General features: G+C 37.4%; 1 protein-coding gene across 6 annotated transcripts in view; it reads right to left on the bottom strand.

Moving 5' to 3' along the window:
* Positions 1 to 27555, bottom strand: part of pogzb (pogo transposable element derived with ZNF domain b) — a 187406-nt gene that overhangs the window by 82773 nt on the left and 77078 nt on the right. The window contains exons 4-8 of one of the 6 annotated variants that reach the window (XM_039750228.1): positions 25519 to 25805; positions 22315 to 22423; positions 16491 to 16775; positions 10865 to 10960; positions 2305 to 2502 (exon numbers count right to left, since the gene is read on the bottom strand). In XM_039750228.1, coding sequence (XP_039606162.1) covers positions 2305 to 2502; positions 10865 to 10960; positions 16491 to 16775; positions 22315 to 22423; positions 25519 to 25805 — 975 coding nt within the window. The remainder of the gene's footprint in view (positions 1 to 2304; positions 2503 to 10864; positions 10961 to 16490; positions 16776 to 22314; positions 22424 to 25518; positions 25806 to 27555) is intronic. The other 5 variants (XM_039750237.1, XM_039750266.1, XM_039750247.1 and 2 more) reach the window with 5 other exon arrangements.

Here is a 27555-nt window from a genome sequence, read left to right as displayed (position 1 = left end):
TCATGGACATGAAGCCCATTATAGAGCACATAGTCTAAACAGGGTTTTAAGTATCGGACATCTGTGCCCAACCCAGGTTATTCTATTCTTTCCCCAGATAAATAAGTTGGGGAAAAACAGAACAACAATAGGCACTTGGTCTGTTAGGTGGTTCTGGCACTCAATTTGGTGAGGTGGTTCTGCTACTCCAGGTAATACAGATCACTATTTCTATGTTTTTATGCTGTCTCCTCTTAGGCCGGGGTTATACTTCACGCAACACAGCGCATGCTGCAGCAGACGCTCCTGCTAAGCAAGTGTTGTAGTGTTTATACTTGCGCGTGTACTTTACGTAAATCTGGAGGAATCCACCAGGTAGCACGGTGAGAACATGTTCGGCTTCTCTGCGTTGTGAATTGCCTAGAACACCCATTAAATTCCGATGACACCTTACCGCAATATCTCTGAAAAGTATGTTCATTGATTAAATCCATCAATCCAGGGATGTGTCCATTCCAGCAAGCCTTAGGCACGAGTGAGAAACAATCCCTGAACGAGGCCTCAGCTCATCGTAAGGTGAATACAAGCACACACATACACATTTTAGCAGCACCAAATCCCCAAATCTGCATATCTTTGGAAGGAAACTGGAGCACAATGTGGAATCCAAGCAGGCAATACCAGTGACTTGACTCCCTGCGAGACAGCAGTGCTACCCCTCCGCCACAGTGTCACCCCCATGTGTGTAATTATTAACAGTATTCATTATTTAAACGAAATTAACGATTTATCTGTAAAATGTAACATACACACTTCAATGGATTTCATCGTGAAAGTAATATCAAGTATAAATCTAAAGATTCTAAATGTGCAGAGAGTTGGAATATCATACATTTAATGTGTTCTGCGTGGTGATCTATTGCTGCTTGCTGTAGCGATTAAAAACTGGGATAACGTTTACGATGGTCTGCTTTAATGATAAAGTAACTACGAGGTTAAAGTGGACATTTCGAGATTAAAGCCAAAATTTCCACCTTAACCACAAAATACATGGTTTCACCAAGTCTTTAATTTTTTTTTCTCAGTGGCTCAAATACAGCGCTGTACATTATGTTGCTGTTGTGAAGTTGCAAAAAAAAAAAAAAAAAAGATGGTACAAAAGTTGGTATGTGAGACTTTAAAATGTATCGTGTCATTACGATTAGGAATATGTGACACTTGAATAGAAAAGCACCACGAATGCATCTGTATGTTGGCATTTTGCTTCACCACATCAAACCATTCTTCAAACATCGAAACTCACACATCGTCCCCGTAGGCTCTGCATAGAGGCTTTCTGTCACATGTAGATAGAAAATAGAGACTCTGACGTCACATTCCGACTTTTATCACACTGCGCCGCCCGACTTTTTGCTGGTACTGCAACTTGAGCACGCGTCGTGTTAATTTCTGAGGACCTGCTCAGAGGACACGTGAAATGAACGCTGGGAACGCGTGCCAGCCATGATGCGGGTGCGTACACATTCTGAGCGTGAAGTATAAGCCGGCCCTTAGGCTTACAAAGGGTTTCTTTTTTTTTTTTTTTAAGCAAAGTTATACTTTCTCACTTTTACTTGTCATTTTGTCATACACTTTTTTGTAATTAATCACTTGCTTGAAAGCTAAACTTTATTTGAACATATAAATACAGAAATAAACATAAAACAAGACTTTCCAATTGACCTTGACTACACTGTGTAATACTCCTCGCAAGTAGGCTTTCCAGCAAAGACTTTAGGGATAGCAAGAAATGTAATGTTCTGCTTACACAGAGCTAAAGCAATTACAACTTTAACTTTTTTTGTTTCTTTGTATCCTAAATAAAAGATGAGATTTATCACTTGGCTTGGATAGAATCAATTATCTTTGCATTATCTTTTTTGTGTTCTTTCTTGTATACTTTTCTGACTTCAGATTCATGGATTAACTGATATTTGAACAGGATTTTAAGATGGACTGAGCTGCTGTTGGTGGTGGTGGTGGTGATACTGGGCTGCCTAGGATGTCAGCTTGAATAGCATGAAGTTTCCTGGTAACATTTACTGGTACACTCATACTCACATAAAATTAAGAACCAGGTTAGGTAAGTGTATTTGAATCATGGGGAAGAAAACTGTGGTATCTGAACAAAACTCACGTTAAAACAGGGATAACATGCCAACTCCACACACAACACATCCTGATGGGAACCAAGCCAGCATCTAAACAGTGTAAAGGAGGAACGTATTTTGCTGTGCTGCCATGCTATACTCACAAATACAGATACAGTAAATTTTCTGCACCGACCTTTTACTTCCATAGACTCTGAGCTGCTGCTTACTGTGCTGAGACCATTCCCAGGGGTCTTGCTGCCAGCCATAACAATCTGTGCAGGGGGCTGGCTACCTGCAGCTGTTGGGCTAACGGTGTTCACCAAGTTCACAAGCTTTTGAACTTCAGGGTTGTGCTCTCCTCTCTTCACTGTCACAAAATTACATACATTAACTAGAAGGAAACAACAAAAAAGCCAAATTTTCTCAAGGGGCAGAAAAAAACATGCCTGCCCTTTTTATTCATATAGGAACTATTCTTTTAGTTATGTTTGCTGTCACAAAAGATTTACCTCTCTCTTTAAGAATGTCAATGAACAAAGTCAAAAACAACTGTAACCATGTTAGAGAGCTGTAAATTACCAATAAAAGAAGTCATTCTACCAAAACTGACCTTTTTCAGTAACAATGAAACCTACAGCATGTATGTGACACAAACCTATATATAAACAATAACCCGGCATACATAAAGACTTTGCAATTGTAATTGTTAAAACAAATATGAAAAAAGCATGTGCCTAAATGCAGAATCATTTCAAGGAAAACTGCTGCCAGTGACAAGGGTTTTAAACCCATGCCTTTTGAATTTCTTAAAACCCCCCAAACATTTGCTTATATTAAAAATTAAGGTTGTGATTTCTAGACTTAAAAGACATGACCTTTAGAAAACACTGGTGCAGAAAGTTAACCCATTTTGGACATTAATAAAACATTTGTAAAAACAATTTTATCTCTGAGAAATAGTTCATGATAATTTTGACTTTTTAAAGCGGATTCAAATATTTTTTATATTTAAAAAACTTGATCATAAAGTATTTTTAATCTTTAAACCCTATAATCTAGAAATTCACAAGTTTAATTTTTTTAATACTGTATGGCCAAGTATATACCACTTATTACATCTCCTGAAACTTTGTTGTTTTCGGTCAGCTCTCCGGGCCTAAGGATGTATGGTATGGTTTGTCAGTATTCTGTATTTAGTTTCACATTTAACAGAATACCTCTAAAACAAGATTTCATTAGGGTAAATAAATAAAACATAAGGTAAAGAAAGTTTCTTTAGCTCAACATATATGAATAAGCTATCTGTCTTGGTACACACAATTGTGACATACTAATTATAGGCTTCTCTTTAGATGTGATTGTTTTTCCAACGTGAACTTGAAACACGTAAACTGAGACAGCATGATTTTGTCTGCAGAAATCCACCAGGAAACTTACAGAAGTTATCTCTTAAGAGGGTGCCATTTTTGTTTATTTAGTAAAAGTCACACAGTACTATTCATAACACACAGAAGCAAATGAGATAATACAATATACAAAACAAATTGGAGGCACGGTGCAAGGTAGCAGTTTGCACATCAGTGTTTATAATTTAGTGCAACTTAAATACAGCCCTGAGACTTCAAGACCTTTTCCAACAAAAGCTTGCACTCAAGTCCCCTTCCACTTTGTTAGATTAAATCATTCTAAACCTACATGGTTTTCTGTTAATTATTCTGAAACATGCATGTTTGAGGGCAGCATGGTCGCACAGCAGTTAGCGCCCTGCCTCACAAATCTAGGGTCCTGGAATCAAACACCATGCTTGGTCCCTGTCTGTATGGAGTATGTATGTTCTCCCTGTGTCTGCATGGGTTTTAATCTGAGGTTGCCAAATTCTGAAAGACAGGCATACTAAGTTAACTAGAGATTCTGAATCATCTCAATGTGAGTGTGCATTGGATACAAACCTACAGGAAGTATATGTGTACCTGTAATAAACTGGCACTACCAAACAAAGTTGTTTCCTGCCTTGTACCTGATGCTATTGAGATACAATGTAGCCCCTCGTGACCCTGAACTGGACTAAGTGTGTTTGAGAACATTATCTTGGGGATAATTGAGTTCAGAATAAGTTAATAAGTACACTATTCACGTAATATTTTATATTGTCCTATAAAATTAAAATAAATAAGTTCAGAAGCATAGAGAAAATTTTATATTAAGGCTGTCAAATCATTAAAAATATCATCAGCTATGAATAACATCTTAAAAATATAATTAAGCGGAGGGTTTCAAATAAAAGAGCATATCCATATGCAACTAGATTAAAGCTAAAAACAAATAATTCATACAAAATAACAATTTAATAATATTCAATCAAGAACAATGTAAATGGAAAATGTAAGTCTTTTTAAAAGTTAAGACGTGATGGCAGTCACCACAATAAGAAAAGCAATGATTGAAGAAGCTGTTGGTAGATACATACAAAATTACTATGAGGCAAGAAAACAAAATGCTACATTACAAGGAACTTTCTCTAAATAAGTAAATGTTTCAAACAGTCTTGGCGGTCTTTTTGAAGAAATAAATAATAATGACAGTAATGTAGCTACCATGCTAAATCTGCAAATTACACTATAACATATTAGCAAATATCAGAAAATTCCTACAAAAAAAAAAAAATCAATTCCGGATAATGGAATACATGTTCTAAATAAAATTTTGCGTTAAGTGTACGTATTAGTATCAATACACAAGAGAGTTATCTGGAGCTTCACAGTATATGCTATGAGAAAGGTTTCAGGGTCAAAACGTTTCAAATGACCACAATCACATTGTACAAAATCAATTAAAAAGGCCAATACAATGTTGGTTATGCTCACACAGTATGCAGTACCAGTTAAAAGACAGTGTGCTTAAGCAGTATAATACAGTACATCTTAAATACTATGCACAGTATTGGTCTTAATGTTATAAAGAAGACATAACAGAGAAAAACAAACTCCAAAAACAAGCCATTACACTTATTCCTGAAGAGAGATATATGAAATATAGAGTTTGAAAAATGTGAATCTGTAAAGCTTAAAGAAATACTCCACCCAATAATGGTTTTTGTTAATATGTTGTTTGCCCCATTTGTCACTAAACACCAAGAAAAATGTGAATAACGTCTTAAAAATATAATTAAGGGGAGGGTTTCAAATAAAAGAGCATATCCATATGCAACTAGATTAAAGCTAAAAACAAATAATTCATACAAAATAACAATTTAATACTGTAATATTCAATCAAGAACAATGTAAATGGAAAATGTAAGTCTTTTTAAAAGTTAAGACGTGATGGCAGTCACCACAATAAGAAAAGCAATGATTGAAGAAGCTGTTGGTAGATACATACAAAATTACTATGAGGCAAGAAAACAAAATGCTACATTACAAGGAACTTTCTCTAAATAAGTAAATGTTTCAAACAGTCTTGGTGGTCTTTTTGAAGAAATAAATAATAATGACAGTAATGTAGCTACCATGATAAATCTGCAAATTACACTATAACATATTAGCAAATATCAGAAAATCCCTACAAAAAAAAAATCAATTCCGGATAATGGAATACATGTTCCAAATAAAATTTAGCGTTAAGTGTATGTATTAGTATCATTACACAGGAGAGTCATCTGGAGCTTCACAGTATATGCTATGAGAAAGGTTTCAGGGTCAAAACGTTTCAAATGACCACAATCACATTGTACAAAATCAATTAAAAAGGCCAATACAATGTTGGTTATGTTCACACAGTATGCAGTACCAGTTAAAAGACAGTGTGCTTAAGCTGTATAATACAGTACATCTTAAATACTATGCACAGTATTGGTCTTAATGTTATAAAGAAGACATAACAGAGAAAAACAAACTCCAAAAACAAGCCATTACACTTATTCCTGAAGAGAGATATATGAAATATAGAGTTTGAAAAATGTGAATCTGTAAAGCTTAAAGAAATACTCCACCCAATAATGGTTTTTGTTAATATGTTGCTTGCCCCATTTGTCACTAAACACCAAGAAAAATGTTTAACCACTTGTTTTCATGGAAAACAAAAATAAATGTTTATGATACAATACAAGCCCACAGTGACCAATGCTGTACATCATCATATCAGGTACAGCAAATCTAAGAAAATCCAGGATAAAATAAAAATTCTCATGTTGCTTGTATTACATAATACACATGTCATTTTTTTAAGCATTTGCTTACAATATGCAAAGACATACTTTTTTTTCCTAAATATTTCTAAATAAATGCTTTGAAAAAAATGTATTTAACAATGTGTTGTGCGTGTTGTTATCAACAAATTGGATAACTGATCATTTGCTATTGTGCAACACTGGTCACCATTGGCTTGTATCTAGATATAATTCTATATATAATATTTAATCATAAACTCAAAAGCATACAACTAGTTGCTGCCAGTAAAAGAATAAACAACTTCACAACTCACTTACACATGTAAAGTGAATGTAGCAAAAGCACAAGTAACAATAAGAATAAAGTACCTGCCAATTACAAGAGAAGAGTGAGGCAGAACATTCATGCATGGAAAAGATGGAAATATGGAACTAATCTAACATGTACAGTTATACTGTACATACTGAAAGTTCACAATTGGAATGTAATTTCTACAATAAAAAGCAAACTGAAAGCTAATGTTGATTTAATGTTTATCATGGGATCCAACAGAGTTGGAAAAATTGACACAGTAGAGTACCGACATATTTTTCATCAAAATATACCATGCTATGCTGAGGACATGTACTGGCATTTTTTCTTCTTTTCTGCCCAATGTACAGCTATAAGAATTTTTGCAGTAATGGTCACATATGGGAATTGTAGCACTACTGCCAAGATTTTTGCGGAAAAGAAATTCATTTTAGTGGTGTAGGTATGACAAAATGTAAAGACCATACAATATGTTAGCAACAAGACAGAGATTTTTATATCAACTTCTCCATAGAGTACTGTATATTTAAAATGAGTTTAGGAGTAATTCTGCTCTTCACAATGTTAATGAGAAGAAACAGTTTAGTATAAAACATGCAACTTAACAAGCACTCTTACATTAAAGTCAACGAACTACAACAGACAACAAATTGGGCACTGTCTCCAAATCCACCTGACATCATCATGAATGCTGATTTAAATTGCATTTAGAATTCATAAACACATATAATAAAACACAAAGTGGAAAAGTAAGAAAAATCAACTGAAGTCACTCCTCACACTTGGGGTGCAATTTCTGTAACCTCTATCTGATATGCTGCTGGGTCTCATTCTGTTTGGCAGAGTTAATTTCAATGGAAGCTGTAAAGAAGCATCATTAGAAAAAGAAATTGTCCTAAAATAAATAAACAAAAAGTGGATGCAAAGCTGTTTTGTCAAGGAATCACACCACAATCCATCCCAGTTCTCATATTTGCACTGTGGTAGCTGCTGGTTGCCAGCCTGTGAAGTCCGGATTACAAAGACTGTCAAAAGCAGGTTTCTTTTCCTGCAAGCAAACAGCTCAGTTCTCTATCTCACTCAGCTTCCACCATATGCACAGCACCGCCACAACACTTGACCCCATCCACAGTGCAAATCCAACTGACTATGCCATGTATTTTGTTGTGGAATCAAATCACTATTCATCATAGTTCACATATTTGCACTGTAAAAAACAAATGTATTGTGAGATATCATCCCAGTTGATCAACTTAGAATTTTCTTCAATATGAGAGAACTGAATAGTGTAAAACATGTCTATTCAGATTTAGGAATTTATTGAGAAGATAGCAAGTTATTGGTCTAAATCTATCTTATAGCAGGGTATATTTCTGCAGCCTCAGAAACTAAAAATACACATTTGTATATGTTCAAATAGTATTCTAAATTTTAAGAATTACAGTCTCAATTACTGATTGACAGTTTTTCTACAAAAAATCATCTAACATGGACACATGTAAATTTAGACGTGGACAAAATTGTTGGTACCCTTCAGTCAATGAAAGAAAAACTCAAAATGGTCACAGAAATAACTTTAATCTGACAAAAGTAATAATAAATAAAAATTCTATGAAATTTAACCAATGAAAGTCAGACATTGATTTTCAACCATGCTTCAACAGAATTATTTAAAAAAATAAACTCATGAAACAGGCCTGGACAAAAATGATGGTACCCCTAGAAAAGACTGAAAATAATGTGACCAAAGGGACATGTTAATCTAAGGTGTGTCCACTAATTAGCATCACAGGTGTCTACAATCTTGTAATCAGTCAGTGGACCTTTATATAGGGCTCCAGGTAGTCACTGTGTTGTTTGGTGACATGGTGTGTACCACACTCAACATGGACCAGAGGAAGCGAAGGAAAGAGTTGTCTCAGGAGATTAGAAAGACAATTATAGACAAGCATGTCAAAGGTAAAGGCTATAAGACCATCTCGAAGCAGCTTGATGTTCCTGTGACTACAGTTGCACATATTATTCAGAAATTTAAGATCCATGGGACTGTAGCCAACCTCCCTGGACGTGGATGCAGGAGGAAAATTGATGACAAATCAAAGAGACGGATAATACGAATGGTAACAAAAGAGCCCAGAAAAACTTCTAAAGAGATCCAAGGTGAACTTCAAGCTCAAGGAACATCAGTGTCAGATCGCACCATCCGTCGTTGTTTGAGCCAAAGTGGACTTCATGGGAGACGACCAAGGAGGACACCATTCTTGAAAACAAATCATAAAAAGCCAGACTGGAATTTGCCAAACTACATGTGGACAAGCCACAAAGATTCTGGGAGAATGTCCTATGGACAGATGAGACAAAAATTGAACTTTTTGCCAAGGCACATCAGCTCTATGTTCACAGACGGAAAAATGAAGCATATCAAGAAAAGAACACTGTCCCTTCTGTGAAACATGGGAGAAGGCTCTGTTATGTTCTGGGGCTGCTTTGCTGCATCTGGCACAGGGTGTCTTGAATCTGTGCAGGGTACAATGAAATCTCAAGACTATCAAGGGATTCTAGAGAGAAATGTGTTGGCCAGTGTCAGAAAGCTTGGTCTCAGTCGCAGGTCATGGGTCTTGCAACAGGACAATGACCCAAAACACACAGCTAAAAACACCCAAGAATGGCTAAGAGGAAAACATTTGACTATTCTAAAGTGGCCTTCTATGAGCCCTGACCTCAATCCTATTGAGCATCTTTGGAAAGAGCTGAAACATGCCGTCTGGAAAAGGCATCCTTCAAACCTGAGACAACTGGAGCAGTTTGCTCATGAGGAGTGGGCCAAAATACCTGCTGAGAAGTGCAGAAGTCTCATTGACAGTTACAGAAATCGTTTGATTGCAGTGACTGCCTCAAATGGTTGTGCAACAAAATATTAAGTTAGGGGTACCATCATTTTTGTCCAGGCCTGTTTCATGAGTTTATTTTTTTAAATAATTCTGTTGAAGCATGGTTGAAAATCAATGTCTGACTTTCATTGGTTAAATTTCATAGAATTTTTATTTATTATTACTTTTGTCAGATTAAAGTTATTTCTGTGACCATTTTGAGTTTTTCTTTCATTGACTGAAGGGTACCAACAATTTTGTCCACGTGTGTAATCACAGTATGCGTGTATGTTATATACCATAACTGAGGGATTCCAGTCTTACTGTGAAGACTGGCATGCTTGACATCCATTTCCATAAAATAAGATTCAAGTGGGATGAATTGGGTCAAGGGTTTTTCTTATTAGATGTAATACAGTGTTATGTTTCTTGCCTACAGATGTACAATTTCAAAGTAATATTTTACAGCATAAAGAAAAGTCACTTATATTTGCATTTTGACCCAAGTACCAAGATAAAATTTTATCACAGGGTTCATGGCAGTTCTCAACCAGTGTAGCAAGGACAAAGAAAAGCTTACAAGTGCTTAGCCTTATATTTGGAGCTGAAAAGAAAGGAGGCACTTCTAAGTTGTTCAACATTAAACATGCACACTGATGGACTATAAAGTACAAGAAAACCACTATGAAAAATGGAATACAATCCAAAAAAGTAAAACCCATGTTAAGAGCCAACAGATTTCCATGAAAGATGAGAACAAGCATGAAAGATAGTATAAATGTATAAGAAAAAGGAAAAGATTACATGAAATACACCACAAAAGCAAAAAAGAATGAACATCCATGCTTGTGTTCAATCCTGATAGCTTTCTTAAAAAGCTAATAAACACTAATATAAAGTTTGCAAAAGGGTGACAAAAGGCATTACATAACTCAGGAAGATCTTACAAAAAAATGTTAGTTTTTCATCATTTCAGTATACAATTTAAATTACCTATGGAGGGTAGGTTTGTCCAAAATGAGTCAACTTTGAGCACTACTGATTTTTCATGAAAGTAAACAATTACTCCCATGGATAAATATTAATAGGAATTTTTATCATTTCAAATAACAGATGCTAAGAGATGCTTGATCTCAAATATGAAAAACTTAAGTAATAAAATGCACAAAGAACAGTAAAATCCAAAAATCTTCTTAGAGAGAGAGAGAGACAGAGAGACACAGAGAGAGAGAGAGAGAGGTGGAAAGAGAAATACACATTTATAAAGGTTTGTCTTCCTTTTTTCCTATTTCAGCATTTAAGAAAATGAGTCCTTTCTAGTGATTCTGATCTTGCTAAAGTATGTATGAATTAAGATTAAAGCCTATAAATGAGAAGTATGTATGTGTGTGTAAATCCCTTTTACCTCTCGATTCGTCTTTTTCTGAGATCTCCAGCAGTGTGTCACCCTGCATCAGGAATCGTCTGTTTCCCAAATTGCTTGATGGTCCCTTTAAACCAACTGAAAGGCAACAAAAACAACAATCCCATTTCTGGTATGTGCGCGTGTTGCCTTTGGATGTCGGCAAAAGAAGAAAACATTCCAGCTTTACTGTTCCTCCATGGAAAAAATAAATTTGCATCTACAGTATCTGTGTTATGCTGAAATTCAAGGGAATAATGGGACGGTGCTACCAATTAGTGCTAGCTAATATGTTAAAAACATTAAACTTATTTCTAAACTGAGTAACAACACACTGCATGATTTTACCTCATTAGGTTGCCCCTTCTAATTTAATAGTTTAAAAAATTTAATTATTCTGGTTTCAACTCTTCTCAATAATGTTACAGACACATACTAATAACTTTCAAAAAATAAATAAGCTTTTTTAAAAACGTCAAAGTTAACTTTAAGTTAATGGAAAAGACACTTAAAGTTAATTATACCACAAAAGACAATGCCTGACCGTACTTGGTTGCCACCCTCTGGTATGCAATATAATATCGATGTGCTGATTTGTCTGAAATAACATGTTTTGCACATTTTGCAAAAATAACAACATCTGCTACTCACTCATAACAGACCACTGTTTCTTAGGAGGAGCAGCTAAAAATACTTTGCTGGATGTTTTACATGGGACCATTTGGCACCTGTAGGATTTCATGTCCTAAGGCATAACTGCTTGAATTTTCATCCATCAGGTTTTAATTGAAACTTCAATACAAGTCTGCAAGAACCAATAAACTGTTCTTATGCTGAGCTATTCGAATAATTTCCTACACGTTTTATCTAATCAGTAAACCATTTTTATTGTAAATTTAAGTAATGACTCTTGGGTGCAAATATTTTTAAGTGTACAATATGGTAAAAGGAGGCATTATTAAAATGGTTACTTTTGCTTAATAACATGATGTTACCTCATCAAACATCAGCTTCAAAACACATTGCACAAAAAGGCAACATAAATGACAATTTTACTTGTTATATTATCCGGAGCCAGGCAAAGCAACAGATTCACTTTTATTTTAAATACTTCTACTAACTAAGACAGACCTTTTACCTGCAAAACTAAGAATACTGTGCTACTACTGCTGAACAAGATAGAACCATTATAAAATTGGAAAAGAGATCCAGAGTTAACACACACCAAACACACACTAGGGTCAATTTAGTGTCGCCAATTCTCCTAACCTGCATGTCTTTGAACAGTGGGATGAAACTGGACTACCCATAGGAAACCCACGCAGACATGGGGAGAACATGCAAACTCGACGCAGTGAGGACCCACAACACAAATCCTGCTCTCCTTACTGCAAGATAGCAATGCAATAATTGGGGCACTGTGCCACCCTGAGTTCAAATAAAAAATTAAATTATTTTCATAAATTCATACTTGTACCTATTTAACCTGCAACTCCAGTACTCCACATTCTTTAGCCTTTATAATGTCTAATAAGCATTTTTTGTAGGTGCTGACAAGCTTCTTGCACCTCTACTTTGAAACCTTTGTCCATTTTCCACATGCATAAGCCCACAGTTCATTGATGTTTGATGGCTTCCATGCTGCAACTTCCTTTGTTAAAACCCCACCAAAGATTTTCTATGGGATTTTAATACAGGGACTGAGAAGGCTGCTCCAGGACATTCCAGGATCTATTTCTTAACTAAGCTTTGATTGTTTTGCTGTAGGGTCCAATGATCAGCAAAGTTTAATTTCCCAACAGAAGGCATCATGTTCCTCTTTAAAATGGCCTGGTATTTCTGGGAATCCATGATGCCAGTTACAATATCAAGATTACCAGTTCATGTAGTAGAAAAATATCCCCACATCATCAATGACCCACCTTCATGCTTGACTGTAGTAATAATAATTTTACAGTTAATTCTGGCCTTTTACACTCCAGACATTCTACTGACCCATGTTAATTTTACAGTTATAATTCTTTCCTTTTTCACTCCAGACATTCCACTGACCCATTTGTGGAAACAGTTGCAGTTTAGTTTCATCAGTCTACAGAACTGCATGCAAAACTAAGGCCTATCTAAATTCCTCCTGGCATAATCTAGACAACCTTTGAGGTCCATAGTGGTCAAGAGGTGAATGTGTCTTGGAGTCTGGCAATGAAGTCCTTGTTTGTTCATAGCTGCCACTAATACACCTGTCCAGGCCTTCATCAGGTCATCCTGTAGGTCACGGTTTCTTAAAAGTATTTCCTTTCTCATGACCCAAACTTGCCCTTCTTAGTGCCTTAGTAACCCATGATGCTACACTTAATTTCCTCCTTGGAGAATTGCTGCCAGTTGTCATAGTGGGAAGGCGTGGGATGGTGATGGGATGGAGTACCTGTTTTGGAGAATCACCACCGATTATCACAGCTGAGGGTGAGGTTTCCAAACATGACTCTCAAACTTATGCAAGTAAAAGATAGGATGACCCATTTTGGGCTGTGATCCATAGTTTAAGGAACTCTGTTGAAGGTATTGTGTACCAACAAAGCAGTTTCTTAGTTGTCGTGATTAAGTTGCTAAGGGCACTTGAGGAAAATTTGGCCTTTTACCCTCAGCCACGAAAGACTGCAGCTGTGCCGCAAGTTTTAAACTTTGGTGTCTCTTATAACTATGATGTCTCTGAGTGAACATCACTATCTCAATATATATAAAATCCAATGTCTGTCTGTCTGTCTGCTTTTCACAAGAGAACTACTTAACGGATTTAGATTGGGTTTTTTTCTATAATTTGTTTGAGCATTCTGGTTGATTTTGCAACTTCTCTCATCCCGCTAAGAATCATAGTTCGCTTGCGGGAGCAATATATTTGTGCTAATCTGAAACAGAGGCTGTGGGCTGAGGGGAGGGGGAAACAATACGTCAGGAGTAGGGAGCCAGACAGGGCTCTCCTCACTGCCCTGTTTTACTACTATGCGGCCATGCAGCTAATTTGTATATAATTTCAATCTACATAAAAAAAATTATTGTTCAAAAGAAAATGCTAACACTCAAATTGTACAAGTACTTGATTTAACCTTGAACTAATGCATTCACTTTACTCCAGACATGCTATTCTGTAATATTCTGTATTTTTATGTATTTTGCATATGTTTAACAGATAACTTCCATAATCACCGAGTTTTTATCAGTTTTAATTGTTAGTTTATATCATCATTTATAAAATGTACAGATTTTTCTGACATGCTGTTCTGCTCTATGGTTAACAGGTGTACTAAAAATAGGTTTAAAAGCATTCGAGGCAGCAAACAGAAGCTAGTTTCTTTTCTTAATAAACATAATGGGAAACAGCAGCCAAAGTTCTGATTTTCATTTTATTTTTGTAACAGCTCTAAAATTGCCCTTTTAAAGACCATTATCAATATCAGGAAAGGATACTTATCTACCTCAACCAATATATTCCTTTTCCAGGCTGATAGCTTGACACATAATTCTTAAAACAAAGGCATAACAGGAAATACCTATTAAGGGTTGCTTGTGTTATATTTTTCCTGAATTTGTCATTGAGGAAAAAAAATCCTGCTTAGTGTTTTCCTGTATGCTACTCTTTGACTGGACCTGGACCCTTGATAAAGCACTCAACCAACATCCAGCTCTACAAATTTATCAAATCATTCTGTTCTGTACACTTGATCTAACTTTTACAAGCTTTTATATTTTTAAAACTACAATCTATGCTTCTTGTGATTTGTTTTATAATTTTACTGCTAGTTATTTTTTGATTTGGTAGATGGATTTTTAAGTTGCTGTTAATGAAAATGTTTTCCATATAAAAAATATGATGGGGAAATACTTAATGATTATCACAATACAAGACTATGTACTTTCAGTTAACTCCAATTCTGAAACATGTGCCTTGAAACATACTGTAGATGGGCACTAACTTTATGTCTTTTACACCCAAGGACCATAAAGGAACACAACTCAGTGGAGTGCTGGAAGAGGAGTTAAGGTGATGATGACTAAAGTAACAAATGCCATTTAATGTGTTTAAGTAATCATGAGTAATTTTGTATGGGTTTCAAATATGCATTACACGCACAAGATAGTGTCCTGGTTCCACTTTCTCAGTGCAAAAGTTATAAGTGCTGCATGCTTTGCAGTCACACTGCAAACAAAAAAGCAAAAATTTTAATAAAATTGAAGGACAAAGGCACATTAGATACTAACACACATTTAGTAACACTGCATTTAAAACATGTTTAAATATATTCAAATATAGGTTAACATGCCTTTGTATGCTTTAGTTTCTAATTTTTGCATAATTTGATAGGCGTAGAGCTGTTTTAGTTTGTAATCAGCAACGAATTCTGCATTATGGTCAAAAATATTAGTATGTATTTTATTAGCTCACATAATTTTTTGCTGCATGTGTTTGAGACCGTTATTGATTTTCTTTTCTCAGAGAGGACTTGTCTTTATTTAATCACCTAAACATGTTGTACCCATATAGTACTCCATGCTTACTTCACAAGGTCCAGCAAGCAGGTGATAATAACTCTTTTAAAATGTGCAATGTTATCATGATATTTATAATATGAAGTTTCTGTGAGTAATACTGATTGTTAGAACATGCTTTAATGTTTTTTGAATACTATTTTTATTGTGATTCAAATAAATTAGCCCATGTGTAAATTACACTGAACAATCAATCACATCATGCTGCTAACGGACTGCTTACCAGAGGTAAATATATAACATAATTTCTGTAACCAATTATAATAAGCAAACTTAAATTATAACATGAAAGTGATTTAGTAATACAAAAGGTATTTATCTGACACTAGCAGTTACATCACAGTGGTATGATGCCAGAACTTACAATACTACAGATTTCACACAGGCAAAGGGTAATCTTTATTTAATGTTGTACAATACCTGTCAGTAGGTATAAGGTTGTAGTCCTGAACACAAATTGTCATCTTATTTTAATTACAATCAACAAAATAAAATCCACTTTCACAAACTGATAATGTGTCAAACCTTAATAGGCATTCTGGTCCCTAGTCAGAACAGCTTTAGGAACCCACTAAAACCAGTATTCTCTCTTTCCCCGTAATACTTTTACTTTTTTCATCAGCACTGTTTCCCCTAAACAAATATTTTTCCTTTAAATTACAACAGCAGAAATAAACACACTATATATACAAGAACTATTTATACAAGGAAAGCATTTAATCTTAATTTTTCCTGTTTATTACAGATTATATAATACTTTAACAAACTGGCAGTAGGAGACCCGGGCAAGACTATAGCATTTATACTGGACAGTTTCAACCAATGATCTGCATGGTACTAATCGAAAATGATATAGGCTCAAGGTGATCTTCTGAGTATCAGTTTATGAAAATGTTTCAAGTTTAAATGGAGGTAATGATTCCAGACACACAAAAAATGATTTTATAGAACAGAATTAATTTAACATTTTTCATCAAAGCATCTATGCATAAACACAATAAATGCAAATATGAAACAACATTTTCACAAGAAACAAGGTTAGTAAAGCATTCTTAACCCCACTTCTGAACAATTGAATCTTTCTTACCTAGTTTGGAATTAGAGACAGAGATCGTCTGTGAGGGTTGAGAAACTGCTGATGAGTGGACAAGTTGTGTGGTTGTAGTAGGTGGCAGGGTGGATGTCACCTTGGTACCTGGTGGTCCAGTATTAGGTGGAGCTGTACTTCGAATTGTCAATGTAGCGGGTATTACAGTAGTAAATGTGCTTGTAGGAGGGCGCCCCGGGACTGGAGCTCCAGATCTAACTTGGGTCATCTGTGACAGAACTTGAGGAACTCCAACTGCTGGTTTAAAGAACTGTGTGCCAGGAGCTGTACAAACACAAGAGTGAGAATTAGCACACTAAAAATCAATAAACATATTCAATTATAATTTTAAATTAATGGTGGAAACATTTTTGCTTAATATAATATGGAGGTCCTCTTCTCCCTAAATCATAACCTAATGTAACAAATGTACATATAATATCAATCAATTAAAAAAATAAATTTCCAACAAAACCAATTAAAGTAATCAAGCATACATACTGGTGTGCACTTTACTCTCTAAATTCTCCACAACGGCAAAAAAAAAAAAAAGTCCTTATTTAATTGCAAATTATGCAAGAGGTGCTGCTGAAAATTAGTCACCACAAAAGCATAACATCACAGGCTCCATGTAACGGGCTTCCCCACCAAAGGAGCTTGCATGAACATCTCTGGGTGCATTCATTTTGGGATGATCATTCTCTGACCTTTAAAAAGCATGCCATTTTGCATACTTGGCTCCTCCCTATCAGAGCAGTATACTCTAACTCTAGTAGGTTGGATTTTTCTTTAAGGTCTGGGCAGCCCATAAGAATTGTAGATTTTTTTGGGTAAGACGCTGATCTGCAACACTCAGGTAATCGGCCTGATTAATGCATTCAAGATCAAATTGGTCCTAATGATGCCATGCTCGCCGTGAGCTTGTATCAACTGTAGTGGCTGTGGCTCTGGTAAGAGTATCAATCAATTTAATCTCAGGGCCTAGTTTATATACTACACCTTGAGGTTGGAATCCTAGAGAGCAAGCAGCATACTGTGAAGACATTTTGGTGCACCGAGAACTAATTTGCTAAATACTCAAATAAGAGGTTTGTAATCCATTTCTGCTATGATCTGATTTCAGAAATGCTGGCAAGCAAATACAATTCTCAGGCACCTGATCATTGTTACTGCCTGAGATAATGATCCGCTAATGTGGTATACTGAAGAGTAATGGTCATTGTAGGCATCACTTGTACATACTTTTGTGGATGTGATTTTATATGGAATACTACAGAGTGGCTGGCACTTAGGTAACACTTACATGTACTCATGTGAAGAGAATGTCTGTGTGTATCTTAATCTAAAGGTGAAAAGGTACACCAATCTACTAATGAATTTGGTGAGTCCCACTTATCCCTATAAATGTTAATATTTTGGGTACATGCACCGTCCAGATATAAACACTAACATGGAGAGTCGCTCAAGTACTGAAGAGTCTATAGCTGCAGGAGGAAGCTGCCGTCGCTGTACTTTGTATATAAAAGCCAGATCGAATGTTATTTACCTTGATTTATTTACTTACTTCCCACACCATAAAGTCACAAGTAGACTGCAGAGCTTCCTGTGTTTGATCGACACGAACATGCTCAAAAAATATACATGTAATGCCATGAAAAGTGCACGCTGACACTTCAGTTCGTAAGCAATGGTACGAGAATTCAGTCAGACTTCTTTTTTGGGCACATACACTGTCCAGATCTAAACATTAGTGTGGAGAGTCACTCACGTACTGAAGAGTCTATAGCTGCAGGTGGAAGCTGCTGTCGCTGTACTTTATATATAAAAGCCAGATCGAATGTTATTTACCAAGATTTAGTTACTTATCTTCCTACAGTGTAAAGTCACAAGTAGACTGCAGAGCTTCCCGTGTACATATACAAAGTACAGCGACGGCAAAAGTGTAACGTGCATTCTTTCTCTGATGTAGAACCCTCGTCATTATCTGAGTTCACCTCTGATATAGGATGCCTTTATGTGAAAACAGAAGTATCAGATCAGTGGGAGCGTGAACACGACTGAGAGAATAAAACTGAAAAAAAAAAAAACAAAAACAAAGCTAACCTTTACAAGTACCACAAATTTACACCCGCTGTTCCAGACTCAAATCAAATGTATGTTTTTATTCTAAAATAGTAAGAATAAGAGAAGCTCACTTCTCAAAACTGAGTTGTCCAGGGTTAAACCTGTGAAGTTTTGATTACCAATCAACAGTTGTTACTGTTGCGCCACCAAAGCGGTCGTACCCAAGACGTGTTAATGTCGCACCCTAAAGCGGGTTCTTTTTCTGTGGGTATATTCTTTAATAGAAGCGCACTTGTTCTGTTATATTTGTACACTAGCAAAATACCCGCGCTTCGCAGCGGTGAAATACCCGTGGATTAAATAAAACCTACACAATAACTATAAAAATCGTAATAAATGAACAATGAAACAGCGGAGAACCCGTGAATTAAATAAAAAGGTTGGTTCGTTGTTGAAGCAAGGAAAAAGGACTTTCTTATATGTCGTTCGTTTTTAAAACAGTGCAGAAGCTGTGAGAAAGCTGCTTCCTTGGCGAAGCTCGTAAACGAAAGAAGACACCGCAGTGAACACAGAAAAGAACCCGTGGTTTAAATAAAACCTACACAATAACTATAAAAATCGTAATAAATGAACAATGAAACAGCGGAGAACCCGTGGATTAAATAAAAAGGCTGCTTCTTTGGCGAAGCAAGGAAAAAGGACTTTCTTATATATCGTTCGTTTATAAAACAGTGCAGAAGCTGTGAGAAAGCTGCTTCCTTCGCAAAGTAAGGAAACGACTGAAGAGACCGCGGGGATGCGGTAAGTGTTCGGCAAGGCAGCTGAAGCGCTGCATTATGGGATCTGTAGTTTGTGTTAACAGCGCTTCATATCTCCGGGCCATTAATAACAATAATACAGTATATAAAATGATCTCGCGGGCCGGATATAATTACATGCCGGGCCGGATGTGGCCTGCGGGCCTTGAGTTTGACACATATGGACTAAATACAACTTGAAAAGATATATTTTTTCGTACATCGAGCCCGCGTGCTATTGTGGTATTGCCTGCATGCCTCAATAAGTCATCCTCCCCTCGCTCTTACTTTTTTACCGTTCATCTAATGAATACACTGAGTATGGCTTTACCAAAACAATCATTGATGGCGAATAAAGTATCCATTATTCGAGTATGTAGATCGGGGTATATATATACATATATATATACCCGCGTATCGCAGCAGAGACGTAGTGTGTTAAAGAAGCTATGAAAAAGAAAAGGTAACATTTTAAAAATAACGTAACATGACTGTCAATATACAGTAATTGTTTTGTGAGTTTTACTGAGTGTTGCTGTCATCAAGGATTTGATTATCATTATTTCTTTCAATCAGGTTCGTATTTGTAGGATGTGTTGTGTTCAAGTTACATTCCGTGTTTGTCAATCGTTGTAAAGATGACAGGTTTCATTCATCGATTCGTTTCTTACTGCATCAATAAACAGCTCGTCTTCTTCTTTATCTGAGACCCGACACACTGCAATGCACGGGTTTTTTTTTTTTTTGCACCGTCTTCCTTTAGCGGGACATTGACTTTTTCCACCGTGTGCTTTGTTTCCACAGTAGCTGCATTTATAAATATGCTTGTATGTATCAGACGCTTCATATTTTTTTGCTGCCTTTTAAATTGTGTAATTCGTTTTTTGTTCAGCACTTTTTGGAACTGTTGCTTTTTGTCTGTGCACTGCGTCAGTTCACGTGAGCCGCTCGGTGTACATGCATCGGTTTCCCAGCTGTGCTGGTGCCATCTCGTGCTATATCCATAGCTGTATCTAATGTTACCAAGTCCGGCACTTAAAACTTTCTCGTAGTTTCGCTGAGTTTGTGCCAAACACCACCCTGACCATCTCATCTTCCTCTGCATAAGCACAGTCCTTCACCCGTGAATATTTACCCGTGGCAGTTTGCTATTGGATTGCCGCTGACGGACGGCCTTATATGGGTAGGCATTAAATTACAAACGCCAGCGGCAGCCTGTCTATGAACTTAATTTAAAGTTTAGGTTTACATCGTGCTTTGTTTCCGAAGTAGCAGAACTCATGAATATGGTTGTATATGTCACTCGCTCGATTCTTATTGTTTCGCTGCCTTCTCAATTATATAATGCATGTTTTCTTCAGCGCTTTTTGGGCCTATTCCTGGTTTTCTACGTACTGCGTGATTACGTGGAAGGCGTGATGATGTCACACGAAACTCCGCCCCCACGGGTTTCAAGCCCATCTCCATTACAGTAAATGGAGAAAAACAGCTTCCAGTTATGACCATTACGCGTAGAATTTCGAAATGAAACCTGCCCAACTTTTGTAAGAAAGCTATAAGGAATAACCCTACCAAATTTCAGCCTTCTACCTACATGGGAAGTTGGAGAATTAGTGATGAGTCAGTCAGTCAGTCAGTGAGTGAGTGAGTAAGTGAGGGCTTTGCCGTTTATTAGTATATATTATGTGAAAGTGTTTGCTTGATATTTAAACTTCAGTCTTCACACATTATACACTTCATGTCTACATTTTGTCAATTATTACTAAAACATGAAAAACGTTTCTGTTTTAACAATGTGTTTACATAGACTGTTGTAGACACGGAACACGTGAAATGCATGTGTTCCAAATAATGATATAGTATTTATAAAAGGAGCCATTTTGCTTGACTTCTCACTCTATACAACTCTAAATAACTAACACGAATGTGAACAGACTTGAGCTAAAAAAACTGTTGGGGGGGGAGGGGGGGGTTGTGTAATAGCAGGCTGCTTGCTGCTTATTGACACATTTACAAGACAAAACACACCGACAGAGAGGTGCAAAGGGATTTAAGGTGGGACGGATTTACGATTTATTTCAATGGCTTCCGTAATTCTAGTGCTAAACCCAACACGGGCTCTTGCAACCAAGGAGGTACCTAACCTGCAGATCAGCCAACCTTCATTGCTGCTCCTAGGCTCAGGCCCCTTGTAGCCCTTCTCTGGTTCCAGGCAGGACACCTGATCGAGCCTCCAACCTTCATTACCAGGCTTGCATCCTTGTACTCCATGGCACCACCTGGAGAACACCTCTCTCAGCCTCACTCCACTGCAGCAATGCTGCCTCTCTCCGGCAAGTCGCTATGCAGTGCTTTGGCCACTCCAGCTCATAGGTCACTCGGAGTTCATATCAGCCCCCAAACGCCGTCCAAATGCTTCAAGGAACTTCCTTCCCGACCATCTCTCTTCTCTTCCTTCCATCCACTCACTGACAGGATCTCTCCCTCGCTTCTGCCTTATCTCTCTCTCTCTCTGAATCTTTTAACCTCTGGCCTTTTTCCTTTTGATTCTTCTTTTCCCACCTTCCTGCACTCGCGCTTCCCTTTAAAAGCAGGGATGTGTCAAAGCTCAGGCAATCAACAGCTCCTGGCACCAGTTAGGGTCACGGGTGATCCTGCACCTGTGCACTAACTGTAGAGTAGTCCACTACCGCATAGTGCATGGGAACCTCTCTTGCCACACTACCATACTTGCCAAACTACCTGAAGATGCGGGTCTGGCAAATATTTATTTAAAATTATGCTAACCAGCTGCGGTTTACCACAATGGTATAGTAACAGAAATAAAAACTTGCTTTTACTGAATTCCCCAATAGAGTCAGACAATCAACCATGAATTTTGATCTGGCTTTCATAACATGCACTATATATTTCTAAGTAACTATGCTAAATAAGATATATAAACAGATGTACATTTAACTTACCTGGGACCAAAGTGATTGGCCTCACTGTCTGACCTTGTTGGACATTTAGCACAATTCCAACTGGATTTACAGAATTCTGCATGGGCCGAACATTTCTAACAGGAAAACCCTAGAAAGCATTGAGGAAATACACATACTTTAGCAAGACATAATGTTACCATCCTCACACAAAGTATCAGCAGAAACCATATACTTAATAAATATACAGTAAGTTTAATGGAAAAAGAAATTAATGGGATGTACTATGTGGAATATCAATATTTGACCTTTATTTAAACAATATGTAGAGATTGTGGTGATATAACAAACATTATTACATATTTAAGTTTTGTAGTCTACCACATAAGTTAAATAAAATTTAAAGCAAATTTCACATGTGGAAAAAGTGTGCCCCTACATTTATTACTATCTGAAATATCTAAAATAAGAATGAGTTGTGCAAGATCAGTTGCAGATGATTAGAATATCATTGGAGAGGTTCTTGGAGCTACCAGTCTTATTTAAACCTTAAGACATTTATCTTGGTTTGCTCTTTGTTGTACAGTGACCAAGAAACCAACTTCATCAAATTCATATGAAGCCTGAAAACAAAGAGGATTGATTTAAGAAAATTTATGTTGGGTAGAATGCCCAGTGGAAGCTGGGAAGTCTTTTGGTCTTGGAAACCCTTAACATTTTGTTTTTCATTTCCTCCTGGCCACTGACATTGCCTTTTACTTGTGTTACCTTTTTATAGTATATACTGCTAAAAAAATTAAAGGAACACTTTTTAATCACAGTATAGCATGAAGTCAATGAAACTTCTAGGATATTGATCTGGTAAGTTATGTAGCAGAGGGGGGTTGTTAATCAGTTTCAGCTGCTTTGGTGGCAATGAAATAAACAACAGGGACACTAGAGAGGCAACCATGAGACGACCCCCAAAACAGGAATGGTTTAACAGGTGGAGGTCACTGACATTTTTCCCTCCTCATCTTTTCTGAATGCTTTTTCACTAGTTTTGTATTTGGCTATGGTTAATGTCACTACTGGTAGCATGAGGTGATACCTGGACCCTACAGAGGTTGCACAGGTAGTCCAACTTCTCCCGAATGGCACATTAATATGTGCCATTACCAGAAGGTTTGCTGTTTCTCCCAGCAGTCTCAAGGGCAAAGAGGAGATTGCTGGAGACAGGCAGTTATGCTAGGAGAACTGGACAGGGCCGTAGAAGATCCTTAACCCATCAGCAGGACCGGTATCTGCTCCTTTAGGCAAGGAGAAACAGGATGAACACTGCCAGAGCCCTACAAAATAACCTCCAGAAGGCCACCGTTGTGAATGTCTCTGACCAAACAATCAGAAACAGACTTCATGAGGGTGGCCTGAGGGCCTGACGTCCTCCAGTGGGATCTGTGCTCACTGCGCGGCACTGTGGAACTCGACTGGCATTTACCATAGAATACCAGAATTGGCAGGTCCACCACTGGTGCCCTGTGCTTTTCACAGATGAGAGCAGGTTCACCCTGAGCACAAGTGATAGACATGAAAGGGTCTGGAGAAGCCGTGGAGAAGTTCATGCTGCCTGTAACATTGTTCAGCATGACCGATTTGGTGGTGCATCAGTGAAGGTCTGGGGATGCATATCCATAGAGGAACGCACAGTCTTCTACAGGCTAGACAACGGCACCTAGAATGCCATTAGGTAGCGGGATAAAATCCTTGGGCCATTTGTCAGACCCTATGCTGGTGCAGTGATTCCTGGACTCCTCCTGGTGCACTACAAAGCCCGGCCTCATGTGGCGAGAGTATGCAGGTAGTTCCTGGAGGATAAAGTAATTTCAGGTACAGTGGCTCTTGCCACTGTTGATATCGAAGTGCATGTATTTACAATTAGAAACAGGATACACAAATTAGATCCGCATGGGATGGGAGTCAAGAGGAATCCTTTCCTGCCCTTTAAGAACTGTCTGGCCATGAACACATAGCAAAGACCTAGACTTCTGGAACAATGTGCTTTAGACATATGAGGCAAAGACAGATTGTTTGGCCACAGTACCAGAAGACATGCTTGGGCAAAACCATAGACTGCATTTTGACCAGAAGAACCTGATACCAACTGTAAAGCGTGGTGATGGAAATGTTATGGTTTGGGGATGCTTTGCTGCATCAAGGCCTGGGCAGCTCACCATCACAGACCCCACTATGAATTCTTTATTATACCAATGGGGGTTCAGGATAATATGAAACCATCTGTCAGAAGACTGAACCTCAACCAAAAGTGGATCTTACAGTATGATAACAAACATAAACACCCATTAATACAGCAAAGAATGGCTGAAATTAAAGAAATGAAGTCATATCATGGTGCTGTGTTGGATTGAAATGGGCTTGACACAAGACACTACCGTAAAAACATCACACAGATGAAAATGATTATACTCAAAATTCACATTATTATAATTTCAATTCAAAATAATACAGTTTCCTGTAAAATTATGTTTTATAATGACCATTAACAAAAGTCACAGGAAAAGCAGAAATTAATCTTAATATACTGTGACATGCAGGCAGTTTATGATATGCTGTTGGGCAGTAGAAAGTGCTTAATGAATGCTGCAAGTAATGGGACTGGGGTGAAGGGCTTCTGTTCTGTAAGGGGTGGACATGTCTGTTAGGACATGAGTGACAGGAGAAGTTAAGAGAAAAAGGAAGGTGCGGAGAAGGAAATGTTGATTAAAGAGTCAGGAGACAATAAGCAGGAGTGTTTGCGGTATAGAGAAAAAAGGAACGCAAGTGGCAGGAGATAAACTGATTGGTAGAGAAAGCTTTATTATATTGTTTTGGAGGAGTGCTCCATAACCCAGATAACGGAGTATAAGACAGAGCACCGTTTGTTACGGAACAAAGACTGCAAGTAAAACGTGGAAAACTCCAGTACCTCTGAGTTGTTTCCTTATTATGCTGGTTCATACAGTATTATATGAATTAATTTTGTTAATACTATATTTTGTTTTGTAAATAAATATGACTATTCGCTAATCTACAGTATATCATTTTTAAAGTAGCTGTTCTGTTATCTATCTTTTCTCTTATCTCTCCTGGCCGCAGTCCTGACCCCTAATGCACAATCAAGGTTTTACTGTATTATTATTTAGGTACATATTTTAGTTTTTTTCCACAAAAGGAATGTAAAGACACAAAGCTTAGTTAGTATATTATTACCTGAGTAGTGATGAATATGGGCTGATTTGTTGTCCCACCAGTTCCCTGGTTTGCATTCTGCATCATTTGTACGGGCTGCAGCATCTGAGACATGGCCATTGTACCTAGTCCTGTTGGACTCTGAGTGAGGATAAGTTGTTGTCCTGTAGGTGGCACAGGTGGAGGTACAGCAGAAGGTACTGTTGGAGGGGGCACAACAGATTGGGGTACTGCTGGAGGAGCAACTGCTGAAGGGGCAACTGCTGGAGGGGCAACAATTGGAGGTGGTATCACAGGTGGGGCAGAAGCTGTAATAAAGTCAAATCAGTTTAGTGATTACAGAAAAATGGTTAACTGAAATCTAAAGAGTAAAGAGAAATCAATACTTTGTTGACAAACTTAAATAAAATGCATTAAACATTATAGAACATTTAATAAATACATTTTTTCATGCTAGCAAAAATTAAATGTAATTGCATAACAGGATACTACACTACAATTTACATGTATCCTTTCTAAAGGGAAGTATATTTTTGCAAAAAGTCGACTTTGCTTAAACTGAACAACAGAAGAAATCTTGCAACCAAAGCCTTAAAGCTTGAGAAAAAAGCAGCAATTTGTCAGCAGCCATTCATTTTCCTTTCTATCCTGACACATCCCCTAGCCCTAGCAGAGAAAAAAATACCTCCACAACAAGATACTGCCACACAAGTGCTTAACACTAGAATTACCAGAGCCTACGAAAAAACTCGTAGATCTGTCCCACCTTAAATCGCTTCTCACCTCTCCGTCAGTGTCTTTTTTCCTTTAAATGTGTTGATAAGTAGCAAACAGCAAGCAGTCTGTTATCACATCTCACATCCCATCACCCCGCACAGTTTTCTCAGCTCAAGTTTGTTTACCTGCGTGTCAGTTGCTTGGAGTTGTATAGAGTGAGAAGTCAAGCAAAATCACAGCTTTTATAAATACTATATCGTTATTCGGAACACATGCATTTCATATGTGTTCCATGCCTACAAAGATCTATGTAAGGGGTGCCCATACTTTTTCGGCTTACGAGCTACTTTTAAAATGACCAGGTCAAAATGATCTACCTACATTAACACTAGAATTACCAGAGGCTACGAAAAAACTCATAGATCCGTCCCACCTTAAATCGCTTCTTAAAACCGTTCTCACCTCTCCGCCAGCGTCTTTTGTAATCTACATGTGCTGAAAAAGAAAAGTGCAAGTAGCCGGCTATTCCATCCCCCCACCGACTTAGAACGTGCACGAACTACTCCCAGCTCATGCTTTGATTGATTATCTGGGAGTAAAGTGGAGTTTTAGAGTGGAAATAATAGATCATTATTTGGAATACACGCATTTCACGTGTGTTCCGCTTCTACAGTAAACTGTGTAAACACATTTTTAAAACAGAAACGTTTTTCATATTGTAGTAGTAAATTACAAAATGTAGGCATAAACTATATAATGTATGAAGCCTTAAGTCCAAATATCAAAGAAACACTTTAACAAAAGGTACAAATATAACAGAACAAGTATGCTTTTATTCAAAAATATAATCACTCATTCTACGCGTAACTGTCATAACTGGAACCTACTTATATACATATATACCGGCCATAGCCTGCAGCTCGGTCACTGTGTGAGGCGGAGTTGCATCCCCCATCGTCACGCCTCCCACGTAATTGAGTGCCTGCCGATATAAGGACGTTCGTCAGCAGCAATCCAATAGACACGCTACCGCTAAATATTCGCGGGTAGAGGACTGTGCTTATGCAAATGAAGATGAGATGGTCAGGGATAGACTAGTGTTTGGCACAAACTCAGCGAAAGTGCAAGAGAAAATTTTAAGTGCCGTGTCTTAGCTAACATTAAATAAAGCCGTGGACATCGCAAGATCTCACAGGAGAGCATAAGCACAGCTTAGAACCTTCGATGCATGTACTCCGAGCGGCTCACATGAACTGACTGTAAAAGCACTACGCAGACAAAAAGCAAGACCTCCAAAGAGCGCTGAACAAAAAACGCATTACACAATTGAGAAGGCAGCAG

This window comes from Polypterus senegalus, chromosome 1 (genome assembly GCF_016835505.1).
Source record: "Polypterus senegalus isolate Bchr_013 chromosome 1, ASM1683550v1, whole genome shotgun sequence".
Lineage (NCBI taxonomy): Eukaryota > Metazoa > Chordata > Cladistia > Polypteriformes > Polypteridae > Polypterus > Polypterus senegalus.
This window is presented reverse-complemented; position numbering and strand designations above follow the sequence as displayed.